Source organism: Myotis myotis, unplaced genomic scaffold (assembly GCF_014108235.1).
Source record: "Myotis myotis isolate mMyoMyo1 unplaced genomic scaffold, mMyoMyo1.p scaffold_m19_p_4, whole genome shotgun sequence".
Classification (NCBI taxonomy): Eukaryota; Metazoa; Chordata; class Mammalia; order Chiroptera; family Vespertilionidae; genus Myotis; species Myotis myotis.
The window spans coordinates 52402517-52427311 of NW_023416346.1; the positions used below are offsets into that span (position 1 = coordinate 52402517).

Below are 24795 nucleotides of genomic sequence, written 5' to 3' on the forward strand. Positions count from 1 at the left end.
CAAAATAATCCATGCCAAGTGGCAAATCTTGGGGAGACATGTTCTGAATCCCTTCAACTCCCAAAATGAAAACAACACAAAAATCCATCAACAGGAGAATGGGTCATTGATTACAGTATATTCTTCAATGGGATATTACAGAGCATTGTTAAAAACAAAAACAAAAAAAACACCTACTGAAGCATGCAATAAGATAAATGAATCTTATGGACATAATGTTGAGTGAAAGAAGCCAGACATAAGGATATATACTGCGTGATTCCATTTATATGAATTTCAAAAACCGGCAAAATTAATTGATGGTGATAGAAGTCATAGTAGTGGTTACTTGGGGGAGTGGGTTCACTGTGAAGAATGTGTAAACTTTATGGTATGAAGGAACAATTTCATAACTTGATATATATGGTGGATACAAGGATATATACATGGGTAAAAATTCATTTATATTCTTGTACACTTTACTGTATTTATGTTATCCTATATAATAAAAGGATAATATGCAAATCAACCAAAAAGCAGAATGACCGGTCGCTATGACATGCACTGACCACCAGGGGGAAGACGTACAATGCAGGAGCAGCCCCCTGGTGGTCAGTGTGCTCCCACAGGGAGAGCACCGCCTAGCCAGGAGCTGGGCTCATGGCTGGTGAGCACAGCAGCGGTGGCGGGAGCCTTTCCTGCCTTCGCCTCCACGGCAGCACTAAGGATGTCAGTTGGACATCCCCTGAGGGCTCCTGGACTGCAAGAGGGTGCAGGCCGGGCTGAGGGACCTCCCGAAGTGCACAAATTTCATGCACCAGGTCTCTAGTATTTCAATAAAAAGGTTAAGGAAAAGGTAACTAAAGGCCAGTTCCACCTATGCCACTGTTAACCCAAAGTAAAGGGACTATAACAATCTAGTTCATGCTACCTTCTTGTCTATAATGCTAAGTCCTTTTGCTTGCACAACACAGTCCTTGTCATTTGAATGAATGGTATGATTGTTTATTCTACCAATAGCTACCCACTGTGTACCTGAGTACAGTCTAAGAGAATCAGCAGCATACTAAGGTTCGGCAATATACATTATCAATTACAAACATTGTAAGGCCTCTTAATTGATTTGTGGCCAACAGTCGAAGATTGGAAAATGATCCATCAAATTGTCCTATGTCCACAGGATATTGTTCTGCTGAGTTGGTAATTCTCATTTTATACAGAAAGAAATTTGGTCAAAGAAAAGTTAAAGAGCTAGTTCAAAATTATGTTGCTAGTCAGTATCTGATTGGAAAATAGAATAAAAGCCTCCCAAATAAGTTGCTCTGTGATATAAATTAGAGTCGATAAAGAAAGAGAGAATGAAGCATTTAAGAAAAATAATATTACCAGGGAATCCAGGAAGGCCTGGTTGTCCTTTTGCTCCAGGAGTCCCTGGTAATCCAGGCAAACCAGTATCTCCCATAGAACCTTTGATACCAGGATTCCCTGGGTATCCAGGCAGACCAGGTTCACCCTAGAAATTTGAATAGAAAGATAAAACTAAAGTCTCCCCAGTACTTAGATTATATAATGACATAACATTTATAGACCTTTTACTATATGTCAGGCGAATTACTGAGTGATTTACATAAATTGCTTAATTTAATCATTTTAACAACCCTTTGAGTTAGACTTTATCATATCTTATATAATAAAAGCCTAATATGCAAATCAACCAAACAGCAGAACGACCTGTGGAATGACCGGTTGCTTTGACACACACTGACCACCAGGGGAGAGACACTCAATGCAGGAGCTGCCTCGAGCCTGCAGGCCCCAGACCAGCCAAGGCGAGTGCCAGTGGGTTCTCCCCGATTACCCCGCTGGTCTCCTCCAGCTGTAGTAGCAGGGGGCAGGGCTGGCGAGTGGGCAGGGCCAGGCCAGCCAAGGTGGGGGCCCATGATCGCTCTGCTGGTTGCCCCACAGATCAGCCCTGATTGCCAGCCAGGCCTAGGGACCCTATCAAAGCACGAATTTCGTGCACTGGACCTCTAGTCCTTTTATAAATAAGAAAAGTGAATCTTGGAGATGTCAAGTGCTTAATGTTGCTAGGAAGTGCATTATTTTCATTATTCCTTAACAACACTATAAGAAATACTAGGTGTATCGGTTAATAATGTAGATTTTTTTCAATAGATGGAGTTACACATATGTTGATATATATGCGATTTGATATGTATATGCTATTTTGTTATATTGACAACAAGCTTCAAAACTTCATATGTCAAATTTGCAGAAGGTGTTAACATCATAGATATTTTTACACTTAAATATGTCAAATTTTGTGCTAAAAAAAGAGTATTTGTCGGAAGTTTTAATTCATTACTTTATTTTGAAGAAAAGTGCTGCTGAATACTTCGGGAAGCTTATGGTGAACATGCTCCATCTCAAGATACTTGTGAATGCTGGTTTAAATGCTTTGAAAGTGATGATTTCGATGTGAAAGACAAAGACATCCAGGTCAACCGAAAAAGTTTGAAGACCAACAATTACAAGCATTATTGGATGAAGATGCGTGTCAAACTCAAAATCAACTTGCAGAAAGATTCAACATTGCTCAGCAAACAATTTCCAATTGTTTACAAGCAATGGGAAAGATTTTAAAGGAAGGAAAGTGGGTGCCACATCAACTAAACATAAGACAAATGGAAAACTGAAAAGTCATCAGGAAAATGTTGCTTCAATGGCATGAAAGAAAGTCTTTTTTTGCATCAAATTGTGGCTGGCAATGAAAAGTGGATTTATTTTGAGAATCCCAAATGCACAAAATCATGGGTTGATCCAGGTCAACCATCAACATCGACTGCAAGGCCAAATAACTTCAGAAAGAAGACAATGCTCTGCATTTGGTGGGATCAGGAAGCTGTGGTGTATTATGAGCTTCTAAAACCAGGTGAAACTGTTAATACTGATCGCTACCGACAACAAATAATCAATTTGAACCATGAAATGACCAGAAAATTCCAGAAGACATGGCAAAGTAATTTTGCTTCATGATGACGCACCATCACACACTTCAAAACCAGTTAAAGACACGTTAAAAGATCTTGCCTGGGAATTATTAACCCACCCACCATATTTACCAGACCTTGCTTCTTCAGATTATCACTTGTTTCGATCGATGGCACACACACTTTCTGAGCAGCACTTCAAAACATACAAAGAAGTGGAAAATTGGGTCTCTGAATGGTTTGCCTCAAAACAAGAAAAGTTCTATTGGGACGGCATCCACAAATTACCTGAAAGATGGGGGAATGTGTAGCTAGCGATGGACATTACTTTGAATAAAGCACTTTTGATGTTTCTCTTGAAATTATTGTGTTTTCTTTAATTACAAAATCTGCTATTATTAACCGGTACACTTGGTATACTGTTATTATCCCCATTTTATAGTGATTCAGCTGGTAAGTGGTGGAATTTGGATTTGGATCAAAAAAGTCTGATTTCAGAACTTGTGATAATCATCCCTAGTATGCTGCAATAAAATTAATTGTTTAGAATAAGCATGTCAAACAAAGATACAGTAGATTCTACTGCAAAAGTTTAATTTCATTTTAACATTCAGAGGTCTATCAATTCTTTAGTGGACATCTCAAATCCCATTTTCTCCATGAAACCTACCAAGACAAAGAGAGCTTACCCTAAGAATTTAGTTCAGGTTTTTATTTTTTCACACCTATAATGGTTTTTATATACATGTCTTCACTCTTCAATTACATTGAAAATGTCTTTGGGGTCAGAGACAATTTGTGTATAATCACTTTTGTTCAATGAACATTTGCATTAAGTTTTGTCTTAATGGAACCTTAGAAAAATTCATACCCACTTTCACAAATTAAGATAAAATTTTCCAAATAACAATGAGAACATATTTCATAACTTTATATTTACAACTATCACAGTGTTCACTGCTCTGCTCATGAGGATTGTGACCTATCCAACAAAATTTTAGTGTGCAACATCATCTGCTGAATACTTCCTTCTTAATTTAACACTTATGCTTGTCTAGGCAAATAAGATCATTTATTTGTGACTCAATTGTTTTTGCATTATAGTAAAAGCCTTTTCAACTAATGCCTTTTACAACCAATTTAAAAATAATTAAGAGCCTTGGGATATAACTATATATACGTTTGTATAAACCTTTATAAATCAAATGTCAACACAGATTTACACACATAATAGGTATACAATTAAATTTTGTATTGGATTGGTTCCATCTTAGGTATTTACACACAGAAAAGCTTTGAATAAAATATCATTATTCTTGTTACTTATGAACCAATGACATTTATATGCCAAAATAAAATACAAGAAGAAAATTCATATATTCTGCTAATGGTAAACCTGAGAGGCAAAGTACTATATGGTAAAGTACTATATGTTAAGTTCTACAAATAACACAATCTATAATTTCAACCAACACATGTTACCCAATACAGTTCTTATCACTACCCCATGGCCTTAATACTTCAAACCAAGTAAACTGTAAAAAAAAAAGTAAATATTTTACCAGGGTTTCTGAAAAGGACTCAATTTGCTAGTTTAAATTTTATCTAAACTTTTATTATTTATATATGCTTTCAGAGAAAACAATGAGCTTCAAAAAAGATAAGCAAGAACAGATAAAACAGAGCACTCAGAGAATCAACAAACTGGCCAGGAATCATGTAAATCACTCTGAAAAGGGGAAATTATGGTTTATTTACATTTCCAGCAAAGGCCAGACATTACTTGAATACATTTAAACCATAACTATGTACATTTGTTCTTCAGGCTTTTATAATAGACATATAACATTATATTAGTTCAGAAGTACAACATAATGATTAGTTATTTATATACATTTGAAAAATGATTACCATCTATCTAGTTAACATCTATCACCTTACATAGTTACAAAATTTTTTGTTCTTGTGATGAAAACATTTAAGATTAGCTCTATCAACTTTCAATATACAAAAGAGTATTATTAATTATGGTCACCAGGCTGTACATTACATCCCATGGTATTTATTTTAAAGCTACAAGTTTATAATTTTAAAATTTTATTTTTGTCCTAGCTGGTTTGGCTCAGTGGATTGAATGTTGGCCTGTGGACCTAAGGGTCCCAGGCTCCATTCTGGTCAAGGGCACATACCGCAGTTGCTGGCTCCTCCCTCTCCCGGGCCCTGGTCAGGGCGCATGCAGGAGGCAACCAATGGATGTGTTTCTCTCACATTGATATTTCTCTCTGTCTTTCCCTCTCTCATCCATTCTCTCTAAAAATCAATGAAAAATATCCTCAAATGAGGATTTAAAAATGTATTCTTCAATTACAGTTTATTTTCAGTATCATTTTGTTTTAAGTTTTAGGTGTACAGCACAAAGGTTAGAGAAGTGTATATTTTACAAAGTAATTACCCTGATACTTCAAGTACCCACCAAGCACCATACATATTTACTACAATACTATTGACTATATTTTTATGCTTTACTTTATATAATCATTTGTAACTACAAAATTTGTACTTTTGAGCCCCTTCCTCATTTTCACCCAGTCCCCTAAAGCCCCTCTCTTTTGAAAACCATCACTGTTCTCTGTATCTATGAGTCTACTTTTACTTTTTAATCCTCTTCACCATTTTGCCCATCCCCCTCTGCACCCTCCCACTTTTGGCAATTACTAATCTTTTGGTATATCCATCAGCTGATTTATTCTTGTTGTTTTCCTTTTATTTATTTATTCTTTTAGATTCAATGTATAAGTGAGATCATACGGTATTTGTCTTTCTCTGTCTGACTTATTTAACTTAGAAAATGCCTTCAATGTCCATCTATATTTTCTCAAATGGCAAGATTTCTCTTTTTTTTATGGCTCAATAATGTGATATATAATTTATATATGAATATCATTTTCTTTATCCATTCATCCATCAATAGACATTTAATTTGCTTTCATAACTTGACTATTGTAAATAATGCTGCATTGAACATGGGAGTGCATTTATCTTTTCAAGTTAGCTTTTTTTTTCCTTATAAGTACTCAGAAGTGATATTGCAGAATCATATGGTAGTTCTATTTTTAATTTTTTCAGGGCTGTCCATACTCTTTTCCACAGGGACAGTAGGTATTTATATCTGTCCAAGACGTCCATGGAGTCCTTTCGTGTATGAAAAAAAGTTCATGAAATTTGGTCCTGTCCAAACCGTTCACACTTGGAAAACATCCCTGGGTTCAAATAGCCCACATTTCTTTCCACTTTGGGTTTACAGAATTAATACATAAAAATACTATAATGTTTAACTGGTCCAATAATTATGCTCTGGCTGTATTTCCAATTATAACCCTTTTTTCCTCAGTAGCCTAAGTGATAAAAAAAAACATGGGGTCAGGTAGATGGGTCTGGTTTCAAACCTTACAGGAGACTGGGATTTATATTAACCATGGTACAAAGGTCTCCACAGATGTTTTTAAATAGGAAAAATTTTCAGTGAGAAATTTACTTTTCTTGCATAATTGTTCTGGCTAAGACTTCCAGTACTATCTACACTAATAAAAGACCAAGGTGCTAATTGACCATACCTTCTCTATGCCCACCAGCCAATCAGACGAGTATGCAAAGTAACCCAACAAAGAAGGCAGTTAATTTGCATATACAGGCGCCCAGGGAAGACTGAAGACAATGTAGAAGGAAGCCAAGCACTGTAGAAGGGAGCCAAGCAGCGGAGAAGGGAACGGATCGCAGGTAGCAGAGACGGGAGCGGGAGCGGAGCTGAGGCAGCGGACATGGGAGGGAGCAAAGTGGCAGAGAAGGGAGGGAGCGAGGCAGCAGACACAGGAGGGAGGTGAAGCAGAGGACATGGGAGGGAGCCGAGGCGGCAGGGAAGGGAGGGAGCTGAGGTGGTGGAGACAGGAAGGAGCTGAGGTAGTGGACACAGGAGGAAGCAAGGCAGTGGAAAAGGAAGGGAGTGAGGCAGCAGAAAAGGGAGGGAGCCAAGGCACAGGAGAATGGAGGGAACTGAGGCAGTGAAAAAGGGAGGAAAAGAAGCAACAGAGAAGGGGGAGAGCCAAGGCAGCAGAGAAGGGAGGGAGCTGAGGCAGTGGAGACAGGAGGGAGCCAAGGGTGAAGTGGCAAAGGGAGGGAGCGAGGCAGTGGAGAAGGGAGCGAAGCCTGCCTCGGTGGGCTACGCTCCCTTCTCTGCTTCGCTCTGGTCTCAGGAAGCTCTATTCTTGCAGGAATCTTCCTGCAACGGGTCTCTAGTGTTTAATAGGAGTGATTAGAATGTGCACCTACCCTTGTTTTTGTTTTTGTTTTCCCCCTGATCTTATAGTAAAAGCTTTAATTCTTTTGCCATTGACTATGATATTAGCTGTGGGATTTTCATAGCTATGGCTTTAATTATGTTCAGGTAGTCTCCTACTGTTACTAGTTTGGTGAGTGTTTGTTTGATTTTTAATCCTCACCAGAGGAGATGGTTATTGATTTTAGGGAGAGGAAAGGAGAAAGAGAGAAACAAAAAGAGAGAGAGACATTGATGTGATACAGGAACATCAATTTGGTTGCTTCCCATCCTCCCCCTGACCAGGGATGGAACCTGAAACCTATGTATGTGCCCTGATGGGGAATCAAACCTTCAACCTTTTGGTGTATGGGACAATGCTCCAACCAACTGAGCCATACAGCCTGGGCTAGCCCTCTCATTTCACATATAAATGCTAAGTAATTGTGCTTTATAATTTAAAATTTTTTTTAAATCTAATTGAAGCCCCACAATAACTCTGTAAAAAAGGTAAAATAATTTTTCTATTTCTATTTTCAAATAGATTTTACTGACAAAATAATGGAGATAAAAAATAAGTAAGTGACTTACAAGGTTATATAAACAGACTCAAGACTCAAATTTCTGAATACTGATTTCTTATCAACTTTTTTTTTTTTACTGTACTGCATTAATTATACCATTTGACTAATAGGAAAATACTCTCATAACTATGACATATTTAAAATAAAGTCCTCATCTGACCTTTTACCACTAACCTTATTTGTTTTTTATTTTATTTTCTCCATCACCATTTATCCCCTCTATGCCTTCTTATTTCTTAACAACTCAATAATTATAGTTTTTTTGTGTGCTTGCCATCTCCCAATCATACTATTATGTTTCCTGAAAATTTTATTCTACTCCTTCTTTATTATACACTAGTAGCCTGGTGCACGAAATTTGTGCACATTAAAAAGGAATTACTTGGCCTAACTGGTTTGGCTCACTGGATAGAGCATTGGCCTGCGGACTCAAGGGTCTCGGGTTCGATTCCGGTCAAGGGCATGTACCTTGGTTGTGGGCACATCCCCACTGGGGAGTGTGCAGGAGGCAGCTGATCAATGTTTCTCTCTCATCGATGTTTCTAACTCTCTATCCCTCTCCCTTCCTCTCTGTAAAAAATCAATAAAAAATATTTTTTTAAAAAGGGAATTAATTAGCAGAGATATTTTAATATTGCTATTTGCCCTTTCTCTATAATAGAAGTATGAGAGATGAAAGGAAATTAGTAAAATGTATATGAAAATAATATATAAATTTATTAATAAATAAACAGTAACAAAAGGATATAACAACAACAGAGGCATGATATAAAAACAACAAAAACATGATATGAAAACAACAAAAACATGATATGAAAACAACAAAAACATGATATAAAAACAACAGTGATGCAAACAATGACTGATAAAGTGATTAAACTTATTCTAATATCTCCCTGTACACCACATTAAGAGTGAAAACACTTTCAGAGTGCTTGACTAATTTCCCTTGTAATGAAGTACTTAGAACTTTAACTGTAACATCACATGCTCTTCAAACTCGAGAGAAAGCAACATATAACTGACAATGTGCAAAAACGGGTTCAAGTAAGAATATGCCTACTTTGTCTAGAGTTTGTCCTTGTGATTTATTAACAGTCATCACAAATGTTGGCATCATGGAAACCATTGTCGAATCAATTTAAATTGGAGGCCAGTGTCAGATGGGGACAAATTAATTCTTGGAATCAGAACAGCCTGTCCCTCTGCAGATCCTGTTAATACTTCAGCTTCAATAATGTTAGGTCATAATCTTTTGATAATAAATCTGGTACCATTACAAAGACCCCATTTACTATTGAGATTTCTCAATAGCATGATGATTGAACCCACTTTCAATTTATTTTAATTTATGACACGGCATTCCCGAAGGAGCAATACTATTAAGAAATTCGATGGGAAAATTTTCCTTTTCAGCATCATCTGTGGAATCAATGGAATCATCACTCAAATATGTGTGAAAATCTCCATCGAGTATATGCAAATTTTCTTCATTTAATTTTTAAACATGCTCATTTTTTGGACAAAGAATTGCACGTTTAGATATATTTTTAATATTATCTATAGCAGTGGTTCTCAACCTTGGCTGCACATTAGAATCACCTGGGAATATTTTTAAAATCCTGATTCCTGGGCCTCATCCTCCAGAAATTGTTTCTTTGTTATGGGATGGGGCCACAACATCAGTAACAAAGAAACAGAATTAAAGCTTTATTGTGGGGAGCCACTACAGTGTTTTGGACAGGTTCAAGCCTTGGACTGATGAGAGGACACAGTCCTCTCATTGCCACGTGCAAGTCCCAGCTTGGAGGGCAGGGCCCTCCCAGCACAATTATAGCCAACGGCTGTAGTTGTAAGCTTGAACCTATGGTCCGAACACGTGGCTCCACATGCCTAAGTGATGTGGGCTTGATAAAGTTCAGGTGCATGTAGTTGAGTAGGATTGAAATCCAGGAGAATGTTGTAAAAATTTTGGTCATGCCCTTACTTTGCCTTGTAGCATCTGCTATAAAATAAAGGCATGTCTGTGGGCATGGTCGCTGTCTCTCAGAGAAGCAGTGTCGCACCGAGACCCAGCTTTCATTCTCTTGTTTGTCTTTTCTAAGCCTTTCAGTTGCCCCCACTCAGGTTCACCCCTGGCTGTGCTGGCGCAGCACACTTTAGAAAGATATGCCTCCATGCTCCCAGGGTGGGTTTCTGCCTCAAACCCCACCCTTAGAGGAAACAGCTGGGGGAAACAGCTTGGAGGAGAGCGCAGCCGTTGCCAAGACAACCCCTGAAGGATTGACTTCCTTCCGCTTGGTCGCAGCGGTTGTGGTTGTGATGAACATCACCCATGGTTTTTATATAAGTAGATAATTTATCATATATCACTTCTTGTTTTGCACAAATAAGAAAATGCAAGTTGACAGCATATAAAAAGATATTAATAATCAGTGAGAAAATATGCTCAATCCACAACCTTTAAAGGGTTTCTGCAATACATTAAAATCCCTCTGGATTTCAGTTATAACTATATTGAAAAAAGTATATGTTGTTGGTACGTTTGGCTTTATTAACTTCTTTGGCTCCACATTTGGTCTCTCAAATGGTGGCAGTGTCAACATTCTTACTGTTGGCTATTTCATCTATAACTGCATTTACATTAGATTTAAAGTTCCCTTCCAATGTTATCACTTTTTGTTGTTTTGCTGCATTTTTATATTTATTGATCAATTTCCCCTTTTATTTTCCATTTTTGTTAAATTTCATATGTATTTAGAGACAAAGAGGCAACATGATTACATACTTTGCTGTTAGTGCATGAAGGGAGTAACAGATTTTTGTGACTATCACTGAAAGAATTTGGAAGAAGTGAAATGATTGTTCACTGATAATGATGCATAGCTGTTATTTACATAGTGACTTGTGAATTGAAGAGCTAATATACCATGGTAACTAAAATTTGAATCATATTATTGTGGACTGATGTTATTTAACTGAAGTGTGGTAACAAATCTGTGCATATCAGAATGTGCAAAGCAAGGATTCCCTGTGCCTAGTGTAACTGAGATATGAAATGTTATATTTTCAGTGTGTTACCATTCTAAGATAAAATACTACCATTTGAAAGAAACAATAGTCTACTTCAAATACATAATTTCCTTGTTTTATCAGCTTTTCAAGTAGTCAAAGTTAGTGTAGAATTTACTTATTAAGGTATACTTGCAGTATGCATAGAAAATCCAAAAGCTAGCATCTTCTTTGAAGAGTTGAATAGATTGAGGACATTTGCCAATTGAAGCATTTTCTGCTGCCATCCAGTATAATTTCAGAGGTGAGTTATTATGTGGGTTCCATTACATAAATTTTAAAATTCACCCAGTCAAGAAAAATTATGTATGAACAAATTTATAAATGTTTTAAGTGGCATTTCAAATCAATGAGTAAAGAATGAAATTTCACCTTACACAACATACATAAAATGTCAGATAGATTAAAGATGTCAATATAAAAAAAATCAGGAAAGTACTGAAAAAATTATATAGGTCAATTTTATAATCTTATCATATAAAAGTCTTCATAACACCAGAAAACGATGCTCCTGATCTTCCCTACCAAGTCTGCTTATTTCAAAATCTTTTCTATCTCACTATGTAGCAACTCTATTCTTTAAGTTGCTCAAGATAAAAATTTTAGATTCATCCTTGATATCTCTCTTTTTCTCATATTCTATAAGCAAATAATGCTGGCTTGACCTAAAAAATATATTCAGATTCTGACCATTTCTTATTTCCACTACCACCACCCTGATCCAAGCCATCAACCTTTCTACTTTGTATATTTTAAATAGGGCCATAACTGGTCTCACTGTTTTCATCCATATTCCTCTATGATCTATTTCCATAACAGGAGCTATGATTTTTTAAAAAATTAAATTATAGTTATGTTACTACTTCTACTCTCTTCCCATTTCACTCAGCAGTCAAAGCCCTTGCTATAATCTACAAGAACGTAGATAATCTACCTCCTCGTTCCCAACCTGATCTCCCACTCTCACTTACTCTTCTTAATCCACACTAGCCTCACTTATGTTCTTCAAACATGTCAGCTGTATTCCTGCCTCAGCGTATTTGAATGATTCCTTCACTGCATGAGGTCACTTGATTAACTGTTATTAAAGAAGCTTTCCCTTAAACCCAATTTCAAAATGTAACAATTCTCAGCAATTCTTATTCCCAAGCCTCACTTTACTTTTGCCATACCTTCTAACATACTATAAACTTACTTATTTTGTTTATTGACTAGATGTAAGTTCCACACAGGCAGTGAGTTCATTTCATTCATGGTCTATCTCCAGCACCTAAAACAGCACCTAAAACCTGGCACATTGTACATACTCAATAGATATTGTTTCAATAATTAATGAGTATAAAATTTACCTATGTAAAAATTTAAACTTCTACATGATGAAATACATAGTAAACTATAATACAATAACTTACTGAGAGAAACTATTTGGAACACATATAATAGATAATGGATGCATTTTTGCTATTTATAAAGTACTTCTACAAATCATTAGGAAATATATAACCAAATCCCTTCCTCAAAAATGAGGCAGAGTATGAACAGACAATTTGCAGAGACGATATAAGCATAAGAAATCTCACTTGTAATGAGGAAAAGTCAAATTTAAACAATCATGCACTAGTTTTCATCCATTAGGTTGATAATATTAGAGACTGATAAAACTCAATATTTATAACATGAGGAGGAAATAGAAAATTTATTATATTGATCAAGCTATAAAGCTATATGACAGAAAAATTTGTCAGTAACTATCAATATTCAATTTGCATTTAAATGCTAGGTTCCAGCATTTAAATCCTACTCAGAATTTATTCTGTGACAATATTTACCAAACAACATTATGATATGTATGTAAGATATGGATAAGAATCATATCACATGCAACATATGTTTATAATCATGAAAGTGTGGGAACAATTTCAGTACTTAGAATATTAAATTATGTATGGTTGACTCACACAAAATACTATATAATAGTGAAAGACAATGTGGAATATATTTATGGGCTAATAAGGAAAGTTAGGTAAGATTTACTTAGTTATGATAGCTAAATCCAGAGTTCATATCTGTAAATAAAAGATACATACATTTGGAAGATGCAACATCATTTTATGTATCGATAACATTATAAAAATGCTTCTAATTATAGAGGTGCTTTCCATTGTAAGATACTCCTCAATATCAGAGATTTTTGAATGTAAAATTGAGTCTGAAAAATGATAAGCTATCTATAACACACACACATATATATTTTAAATTAATAGTCTTTGTATACTATTAAAAAAGAAATGATTTTAAAAGTATCATTCAATAAATTCTTATCTCAGTGGGAATTTTCACTAATTCTGTGAAAGTTGAGTGACACAATTTATCTTCAAAAACTCTCTAGCTTTGTGGTCTGACTGAATGATTAAACAATATTATAAGACAAAAAACTGACTGGGAGCAAATATTTGCAATATATATTATAGAAATTGGATGCAACTTTGCTAGGCATAAGGTACTCCTATAAATTAGTAAGGGTTATTATCTTTTTATATAGAATTAAGCAGTTATTAAATATTCGTTGAGTCCATGATTCTAAAACAAGTTCTAAATCTGATTACTTCTGAAACATCACCACATTTTCTCATGGACTAGGGGAATAGAGGGACATGGCAAACTGCTTTTGAAGGAGTACCTCAGATATGCAGTTAAGAATACTACTGCACTTTTATTAATTGCCTAAGTTACAAAAAAGCAGAAGTTACTTTGTTTTTAAGTCTCATCACATTGTTAATAATAATAATTGGACAAAGACCAACAACCATATCACTAAAAAAGGTAAATAAAAACAAGCAGGCAGAAAAATGCCTTAGGATTACTGAAACATGCAAAGAAATTAAGATTAATCAGAAGTGTTCTCCCTTTTTTGGACTGGCTGCAAAGCCTAAAACATATCTCCTTATAAAATAAGAAAAAAGAGAAGGAATGAATTCTTGCCTATGCCAGTCTAAAGTTTATTTAATGAAGAATTAGGAATGAGCACAGTATTATAGAAAAATCACATCTGCTCAGGCATACGTCTAGAGTAGGATTACCTTTGTGCCAGGAAGACCTGGAATACCAATGCCTGAAACACCAGGATCACCTTTTTCTCCTTTCTGCCCAGGTAATCCTGGGGAGCCAGGTTGTCCAGGAACTCCAGGAATACCAGGGGACCCTTTTATACCCTGAGGGCCTGTTGAAAACATGCAATAATTTACAAAATACCTTTTATTTGTGGCATATGTGTCATGCATATAACCAAACAAAAGATTTTTTAAAAGAACTCTGCAAATTCTGCTATAGAACAATGAGCTTTACAATCAGGATTATATAAAAGTCTATTCTATAGGAAGTTTAAGTGAAAGGGGTACAGCTGAAAAAAAAAAAAACGTGCAAGTTTGGAAAATTTTACTTTTAAGGTTTCTAAAGCTTTGTCCCTTAATTCCTAGTTCAAATATTTGTATAATGAGACAGGTTTTTCCACTAATTAACTTAGATATTGTCTCAGTCTGATTCTATACACACCAATCTCTTTTCTGATAACAAAGATAGTGAGCTGTCTTCCATTAGTGGATCTAAATACTTGGGAGATTTCATTACTCACCTGGAAATCCCATATCACCTATGGTTCCTTTAAGTCCAGGTGGTCCCGTAAGTCCTGGCTCCCCAGGGAGACCAGGGTTACCCTTGGGACCTAGAAATGTCAAATTGGTAAAATTAAGACAAGTCATCAATATTGAGGCTTCCTGGTTTCCTGGAATGGGTCATAATTAAAATTCAAGTATGGAATTGGATGGATCAAATCTTAATTCATGATCAAGTTCCAAAGACTTAACTCAGCATAAAACAGGCAAGAAATCTCCTTCAGATCATATTATATAATCTCAGTAATAGAGGTCTCCTAATACAAATTTATTTTAAAAATGCAAAACTTTTATCAGGATACCTTGTTTCTTGCCAAAAACTATTACAAAACCCTAAAGTCCTATTTGTTGTATGTGTATAACTACCCTTTACTGTATTTATTTATCACAGATGAATATAGCATAATGAGTCTGTTTTTTAAATATTCAGAAGTAGCTTTCCCATGTAGATTCTGATTATGTGAGAGCAAAAAGAGGAAAGTGGTAATCTGTCATGATATAACCACAGTACATTCGGCCAAGGATAGATAAGTGTTGATGGAGAGGTTTTGAACTGTCACCTCCAACAGTCATGGCTGCTCTGCTTACACATTCTTCCTAGAGCTTAGGTGCTTGAGCTCTAAGGACCCCAATGTCGCATTAATCATTTTTTCATTGTTTTTTTTTTCTTTCACAATTGCTTCCAACTTGGGGATGAGAATGCAGAAGAAGTGAAGGATATAAAGGAAATAATTTCCTTTTCCAACTATATCAAGGCAATGTCGTGCAGAGTCTAAAGCAGAATAATGAACCTCAAGGGTTCTTACGAAGATGGGACCAGATCCTCTTTATTCATTAGGGGACCAAGTAAAAGAAAATGGCTTAAAAAGCAGCAAGAAAGAATTTTATTAGAGACAAGAAAAAATCTATGTTGACTGTAAGAGGGTGATTAATACTGTAACAGACTACCAAGGTAGGTTGTAAAATTTTCATCCCTTGAAACTTAAAAAAAAATCAGCATCTATTTTTTGAAATTGTGTGTTTAACATGGCGTAATTATTGACCCTGTCTGAAGGCTCCTACTAGATCATTGTTTTATTTACTTAGGCTGCAATTTATGTAAATAAAACCCAGCACCTTACTTTGATATACTTCTGATTCTGTGTAACTCTACTACTACCACAAAAAGAAATACCAAAGCAAAACATCCTACAAAGTCTTGACTGTTGATACTTGGGCCAAATGGCAACATTATTGCTAAAGGAGAACACCATGTCTCAGTAGCTATTAAAAGATATTGCCGTGACCATATCCAAAATATCATCACACATGACAAATACATAATTAATGTTTCAGGGTTCAGGATCAGCTATCCAATTTCTAAAGGTGGTCTATTATTCTTACCTGGTGATCCTGGTAATCCAGGTTTTCCAGTCAGTCCAGGTTGCCCTGGGTCTCCAGGCAAACCCTGATAACCTTTTGGCCCTGAAACTCCAGGAATACCTTCCAAAGACGAGAATAAGAGAGACAAGTTAGGCTGATATCATTATTCATTAAATTAATTTGGCAAAGCAAGCTACTCAGATTCTGAACTGTGAGAAATACAGGAACTAGTGATAATCAAACAGTATAAACCAACAGCACTGAACTCACACTAATAGCTTCTCCTTTTTACTTAGTTATCATTATGAATTCAAAGCATTCAATTAAGCCACTTTTCTCTTTGTGCTTAATTATTTTACATTGTAAAATGAAGGATTTGGGGCAGATTATCTCTAGGCTATTCCTTATATTCTCCAACTATCTTTAATAACCTTATATTAGAGGCAAGTATAGAGTCTTTACTAACTCTATTTTACAGAAAGCATAAAATGAAAGAGAAGTATTGTAAGGAATAATTCAAGAAAGATATATTATATATATATATATATATATATATATATATATATATATATATATATGCCTAAGTGACCGTTAGACTGTTCAACCATTTGACCAGTAGCCATGACACACACTGACAACAACCAGGGGGCAGACACTCAATGCACAGGCAAAGAAACATGGAACAGACTGATGAATCTCAGAGGGAAGGGGGAAAGGGAGGGAAGAGATTAACCAAAGATCTTACATGCATACTAGAGGCCTGGTGCATGGATTTGTGCACTGGTGGGGTCCCTCAGCCTGGCCTGTGCCCTCTCGCAATCTGGGACCCCTTGGGGGATGTCAGACTGCCAGTTTCAGCCTGATTTCCACAGGCCAGGCCAAGGGACTCCACTGGTGCATGAATCTGTGCACCAGGCCTCTAGTTTTAGAAATAATAAAAAAAAAATTAGGTGGTCCTGCATCTTCTGTGACTATACACAGAATTACAGTAATGCCTTAAATACATTTTTGAGGGAAAAACCCCCACCAAGTCTTTCTCATAAGGAATTTATAACATCTGTATACACATATACCCATACACACCCTCACATGCACACCTGGACTGACAATATTAATGGTTATAACACTAAAAGAACCACAGACTTTACTACAAGCTGCAAATAAACCAGGCCTGTTTTAAAGTTACATGTTGTTTGAAAGGCTATTCTATATAGATTGGATTGTAAGTATTTTATTAATTTGTGTGTATCCATATTTTCTGACACATTGCTATGAATGTTATACTTTTATAAAAAGAATTTTTATTTAAAAATAAATGTTATAGTACTTTATACTTTAATTAGTTCTAATAAAGTGACGATATAAACACAGTTGTTCTCTAGATCTACATTCAGTGACAGCCCCCTCCCCGCCCAGCCAGAGTTTGACTGTTCATAGTTCAGTACTTGTTAATTCTGCCAAGATAAAGTAACAATGAACTGTATTTAAAAACAAAGTATGATATGGATATCAAAATACTGCAGGACAACAATGTACCACTCTTCCCCATCTGGTTTCAGGGGGGAAAAATTAAAGGACCAGGAAATTTCTTAAACACTGCAATCTGTTTTCCAAATGATGCTCAGTATCTTTTTCTCTCAACTACACCCTACAATACGTTCTGGAAGACCTGAAGGTTACTGCCTAAGTTTATTTTAAAACCTTCCAGTTTGTGACAGATAAACTGAAAATAAAATACTCAAACAAAAGTAGATCAATGAAATAGTAAAAATCAAGTGAAAATTAATTTTCATTACAAAAATTGATGCACCTTTTGTTGGTGAATCCAGGACTACAAGTCACTTTTTATGATATCAAAAATTGAACTTCAGGTATACCTGAAAATGTGTTAATGAATAATACATGAATTTACCTGGTAGACCAGGCTCCCCCTTCTCGCCTTTTGAGCCCAGCAGATCTGGATCAATTGGCCCAGGAGGACCAGGAAGGCCAGGCTCTCCTTTACCACCCTTTTCTCCTATAGGACCAGGAAGCCCTGGCTGACCTTGCAAACCGTCATCACCTAAAATCAACATGTATGGGGAAGATACAACATATCAGATTTATACATCCAGGAGTAATGTGTACAAATATTCTTCATACGTTTCATAGTTGGGTAGGCCACCAGCCACCCAAACAATTAAGCACCTTATTTATTGTCTTTGAATAACTTGAGCTCACACACATTTTTACACTCAAATGACAATCCCTCTTTCTTCTGAGATTCTCTAATAACTATAGAGACTGTAAATAAAATGAAAATTTAATTCTTGTATGTCATTATTTACCATGATTCATGATATCCAAACTAAGTATTCCACCAAATTGAAAATAGGACCTATTTAAATGCCATATCACATAGAAACAAAATATAAGTAACTATAGCTCATTTTAAATAGTCAAATAAAAATATTCTGTAATGAAATAAAGCAATGTTTAATCTTCTCTCTTATATGCATATGCCAGCAAACTCTGAATATTACCTTTGAGACCAGGAACACCATTCCTGCCAGGAATTCCCAAAGGTCCTGGTGGGCCTGGAGATCCCATGATACCCATTTCACCTTTGGTACCTTCGAAGAATATCAATAAGTAACTTTTACCTTTCCTTGATCTTAGAAAGATTAAAGATATGTTGTAAGATATTAACTGGAAAACTATTGAGATTTGGAGGGAAAGTACTAAGTTTTACCCCTTTTCAACTATTGTAACCTTAGTGACCACTATTGTTGAAAGCAATGAATAAAAAGACTCAATGTGGTAGCTAAACTCCAAAGATAAGTCACAAATAAAAAACATATCCCAGTATACACATCATTGTGTAGCCTTCTCTCCTTGAATTTTGGCTGACTCTGTGACGTGACCTTAATTAGGTGACATTGTATGACTCCCAAAGTGAGATCATAAGAAGTCTTGCAGCTTCCACCTGGGGCTCTTGAACACTCACTTTTGGTTTGAGGAATTCTCTTCTTTGAAAACCAGCAGCCCTGAAAAGAAGGTAACTACCCTGACATTACCATAATGTGAGGAGCCCAGGCCATGTGAGGAGACACTATGGATAATGAGATACCATGTAAAGAGGCTAAGGAATACTCAGATACCAAAGAATTGCCATCTTGGAAGTAAATCCTTCACCCTCAACTACTCCAGCTGGTGCCATGTGGGGCAGAGTTAAATGACTTCATTAAGGCATCCCATAATTCCTAACCTACAAAATCTCGAGCAAAATAAAGTGGTTGATTTAAACCATTAAATTTTGGGTATCATTTGTTACATAGAAATATATACCTGGAATTCTCACAGAGAAAATATAATATAAATAGCAAAGTCAGTTTCCTGAAATCAAATACATTTTCCTTTAGGAGAAGTGTCAATCCAGAAAAGTATAAGAGAATAATATACTACAGTCATATCAGTTAATTGCCTGAATCCAAAACCAGAGAAAACTTTAAACAAATTACCTGGAAATCCAGGGGTGCCTGCTTTTCCTGGAAGACCTGGTGATCCTGGGGGTCCCACAGGACCAGGTGGTCCAGGGATCCCTGGACTGCCTCTCTCACCAGGGGGTCCTGGAACATCAAACCCAGGAGGCCCTGGATCCCCCTTCTCTCCTGGTATTCCATGCAAGCCTAGTTAAGACAACACCAATGTTAACAAGTTATTAAAGCAATTTTAAGAGAGGTATCTAGTTATTTTGCTAGCAAACAAGTGATAGAATCTGATGTATAACAAACCTAGCAGTGAGTTAAAAAGATATTTTTGACATCATATATATAAAATGACCTAACAATTGAACTTTAGGACTTTCAAGTATATTTCTCTAAGAAGGTACTTCTCAAATTATTTATGGTGAAAGATCAGTCTTTTCTTAATTCTTAGTCCATCATGGACTAACATTTTTTATAAAATACAAAAAATTGCTAAAAAATAAAATAAAAAGACAAACAAAATACAAGCTTAACTTTTGGTTATTATATTTAATAAAGAGAATTACACTGTCAAATTGCAATGTAAGTTTCTAAATGCTTACTTTTAATTTCTTCTAATACTAATTCCAATGTAGGCTGGTAACAAATACTTTGTGGTTCAACAGTGGCATTTGGATTTGCATTGCTCTAAGGCAGCGGTTCTCAACCTGTGGTTCGCAACCCCTTTGGGGGTCGAACGACCCTTTCACAGGGGTCGCCTAAGACCATTGGAAAACACATATATAATTACATATTGTTTTTGTGATTAATCACTATGCTTTAATTATGTTCAATTTGTAACAATGAAAATACATCCCGCATATCAGATATTTACATTATGATTCATAACGGTAGCAAGATTACAGTTATGAAGTAGCAACGAAAATAATTTTATGGTTGGGGGTCACTACAATATGAGGAACTGTATTAAAGGGTCGCGGCATTAGGAAGGTTGAGAACCACTGCTCTAAGGTATTATAAATTATTGGGATATCCTATATAATAAAGATGAAATATGCAAATTGACCATCACTCTGCCACAAAGATGGCTGCACCCACAGTGGAGGCTGAGTTCCCGTAACGAGCCTTAAGGAGCAATCAGCAGGGACATGAGGCTGTGCCACCCCAAAACCCCCATAGGGCTTGACAGGGGATCTCACACTACTCCCCTGCCCTGGTGCCACGCCAGAGGACCTCAGGCTGTGCCCCCCACCCAGCAGGGCCTGATGGGGGACCTCAGGACACGCCCCCTGCCCCAGCACCGGGTCAGGGGACCTGAGGCTGCGCCATCAACCCAGCAGGGCTTGACAGGGGATCTCAAGGTGCACCGCCCGCCTGGTAGGGCTTGATGGGGGACCTCAGGCCATGCCCCCCACCATGACACCAGGCCAGGGGACCTGAGGCCAAATTCCCTGCCCTGGTGCCAGGCTGGGAGACCTGAGGCCACACCCCTGCCTGGAAGGGCTTGACAGGGGACCTCAGATCATGCACCTTGCCCAGTGGGGCTCAACGGAGGACCTCAGACTGCACCCCCTGCCCCAGCACCAGGCCAGGGGACCTCAGGCCAAGCCCCTCACCCTGGTGGCAGGCCAGGGGACCTCAGGCCATGCCCCCTACCTGGTGGGGCTTGATAGGGGACCTCAAGCTGCACCTCCACCGGGCGCCAGGCCCGGGGACCTGAGGCTGTGACCTCGCCTGGCAGGGCTTGACAGGGGTGGGACCAACCAGGTCTGGATCTAGCCCAATGGGGGTGGGGCCGGCTGGGTCTGGGTCTTGTGCGATTTTGAGGTGCACGTGGGTGGGCGGGACTTGACTCTGGGTCCTGTGGTGCACTCCAGACTCTGACAGGAGGAAGATTTTCATATACATTTTACTAATTTTCTTTTATCTCTGACATTTCTATTATAGAAAAAGGGCAAATAGCAATATTAAAATATTTCCTCTAATCAATCCCCTTTCAATGTGCACAAGTTTCATGCACTGGGCCACTAGTATTTCTATAATCCATAAAAGTGATTACTGAGTAAGTCAGTTACACACACCCTTTGACTTTATTTTGGCTTTGTATATGCTGTTTTAATAATTATTTTTCTTTTTGTTGTTGTTTTGTTTCTCAGTATTCCAGCCAGAATTTTACAAAAAAAAATATATGACACTAAAAAATATATAGCCTTAGTAACTTTCGGGAAGATGGTGCTACAAAAAAACCCAAAAACAAACAAACAAAAAAAACCACCAAAAAACAACAACAAAAAAAAACACCAACGTAGTTAAAAAGAATATGTTAAAGGAAAAATATTACACTACAAATATGGTGTGGGTTCCCACTCCAATACCTATCAGCTATGTGACTTAGTCATTTGACAATGTTGGTCCTTGTCTGTTAAATGGGGATATGCCATAACTGACTGGAAGCTAAGGGCTGAGCAGGTGACCATTCCAAGTGTCCCTTTAACAGTAAGATATAATTTTATTGTTGGAGATTCATATATAATTATTTTTACAAGAGATCAAGATGCTGGAATTTTAATATCTGTTTAATGTCATATACCAGTATGTCCTTAAACTAATAAAATTCAATTTGAAGATCAGAGAATTCCTTTTAATTTGCACATTGGTGATGGTTCTAATGCTGCCATTTTATAGTATAATACTATAACAGGGAGAGATATTTTATATTATTACATTTGTGAAGTATGATGAGATACCTAATAATAAGCACCATTATAGCACTATATGGATCATTGTTTGCTGTTATATGATAACCCCCCAAAATTTTAATAGCTGAGTTTTCAAGATATCTATTTGCCCTTTGAAATATGTTCCAAGAGAACATTTCTACAAAATAATTATAAGAAACCAAAGACTTAAATCTGGAGAAATCTTGTTTGATATTTATGTTTAAAGCTTTTGTTTTAAGGTAGGGCTTTTGAGAAAAAACTCCAGTATCCAGTAGACCTGAAGTTCAAGAGGTAGAGTGTTACAGTTCAGCAGAAACCAAAGAAGATGAGCAACCAAAGAAGAAGCAAGTTGCAAAAGATTCATTGAGTTAGGAAACAAAGCTAATCATATAAAGATTAGAATAAAAATGTTTACAAATATAAGTTATTAGATAGTGATTTGCTATTATCATATATTAGCAATGGGTAAAGAAATTTATTTTAGATATTAGGTCAGATATTCATATAGCATATTCTATAAATCAAAGGTATTTGCCAAGAGACACAATAAAATATTTACATTCACAAAAAGTAATAAATACTCTTTGAAGTTGATCAGCTTTACACTTTTGCTTATCTTTGATCTTTTATTGCTTTGAATAATCATTTTGGAATTTAAGGTGAGTTAGAATTTAAAAATTAATTTGATTTTATACCTTAACAGGTTAGGGACAGAGAACTCAATAATTATTAGTGGATGACTACATGTACAAGGCAAGGTTTCTTTATTTATTGTTATTATTTATTGTATTAAAAATACTATGCTGTACTTTTAACAACATTGATTTGTCCTATGAATACGGCCATGAATAGTAGTTCTAGTATAATCAGGATGAAGAAAGTCAGATAAATTCAAAAGCTCTGCTGAATCTCCTTATACAATAATTGGAATTATATGGATATATCTACGGAGGTCAAGTACATTAGAGCTGTATAAGTACTCTAAATTTATTGGTAGGTAAATGGAACCAGTTAATGGAAAAAAAGGAAAATTTCAAAAACATGAATTATCTGTGAGAAGTTTACACACACACACACACACACACACACACACACACCACAAAACCCAGGGGTTTTATAGCCACTAGCATTTAAAAACTGTAATGTACTCTCCTTCATCTATGAAAATGACATTAATCTTTATTTATTTGATTCACATTAGTCATGATGAACTTGAGCCATTAAGCTACGTAATTTTTCCCCAAGACTAGACAAGCATTATAGCAAATTGTGGACTTGGAACTGAGTATATTTAAGTGACCTCTAGAAAGATTCATTAAAGCAGTAATCTCCTAGCTAATGGCCAACTCAAGTAATAAGAATCCAAAACTTCTATTTCTGCATGGAATGAAAAAGCACTTTGTTTTTTGTCCCTTGGCATTTTTTTCTTCATTTAACTGCTGTCAAATGAGGAACTGATATTCAACAGGTCCTTTATTTATAAACACATATTAAACTGTAGAGCTTGCCTTGAAAAAGAGAATGACAAGTAGTAAAAATTAAATAATCTCAGAAAACAAGTAAAAATAAAAGTCTGAAAAGCATTATGGGAACATTTTACTCTGGAGAGATGACAATACAAAACACTTTCCATTAAGTTTTCTATTAGAAGATGAAAACATAAGCATCTTACCTAATAATAGACAAACATGTAAATTGACCCTACCTTCACTACACTAACCAGCCAATCAGGAAAGTATGCAAATTAACCTAACAAAGATGGCGGTTAATTTGCATACATAGGCTCCAAGTGGCAGAGCGAAGCCTGATGGCCCTGGGCCTGGTGGAGCGAAGCCTGGTGACCACGCAGGCGTTCTGCCCCAACCTGCTGGTGGAGGGCCTCTGGGCCTGCTTGGTCAGCACTGCCACCTGGATGGAGAAGCAGAGACACAGCCCACAGCAGGGCCAGCACCCAACAGCCCCAAGCCCCGCCTTGGCGCTCGGATTGGAAGAGCAGAGACACAAGCCTTCAAGGAGGCCCAGTACCCAGCAGCTCCAAGCCCCACAGCTGTGGGGGCGCTGGGGCCGCTGGGGCCACTGGGCCGGAGGTGCAGAGACACAGCCTGCAGGGGGCCTGGCACCAGCAACCCCAAGCCCCATGGCCCCGGAGGCGCTGGGGCTGCTGGGGTCAGAGTAGCAGATACACAGCCCACAGGGGAGCCAGCACCCAGCCACCCCAAGCCCCGCCTTGGTGCTGCGGTTGGAGTAGTGACATGTTAGGGGCCATATGAAAGGTACAATGTGCCATAAAATAAAATTTTTAAACTGGACATAAACAAAAGTAATCTTAACTTTCCAGGATTTTTATATTGTTATTGGTATTTCTAGATTTTTAACATGATAGCTAACAAAATAATTACTGCCATTTAAGGTCAGAAAATATATTTCCTTTGTTCAAAGTCAATATCTGTACATCTGAACTGTGTGTTTGTCATCTGAAGTGTTCAAACGAATTAAGTAATGATTGAATGTTCCGTATTTGTTTTAATTTTATGAATTATTACAGTGTTTTACAATAACATAATTTTGGCTCAAGAGTAACCAAGACTGTGCCTACCTAGATTAAGATAAAAAGAATTCACATCACCAGATAGCTCAG

The 24795-nt window shown here is 36.8% G+C and overlaps 1 protein-coding gene across 5 annotated transcripts in view; it reads right to left on the reverse strand.

Moving 5' to 3' along the window:
* COL4A5 (collagen type IV alpha 5 chain) overlaps positions 1-24795 on the reverse strand; it is a 328420-nt gene that overhangs the window by 52403 nt on the left and 251222 nt on the right. For all 5 annotated transcript variants that reach the window (XM_036305697.1, XM_036305696.1, XM_036305695.1 and 2 more), the window contains exons 31-37: positions 19471-19638; positions 18493-18582; positions 17883-18032; positions 15992-16090; positions 14569-14658; positions 14018-14157; positions 1366-1492 (exon numbers count right to left, since the gene is read on the reverse strand). In XM_036305697.1, the coding sequence (XP_036161590.1) occupies positions 1366-1492; positions 14018-14157; positions 14569-14658; positions 15992-16090; positions 17883-18032; positions 18493-18582; positions 19471-19638 (864 nt within the window). The remainder of the gene's footprint in view (positions 1-1365; positions 1493-14017; positions 14158-14568; positions 14659-15991; positions 16091-17882; positions 18033-18492; positions 18583-19470; positions 19639-24795) is intronic.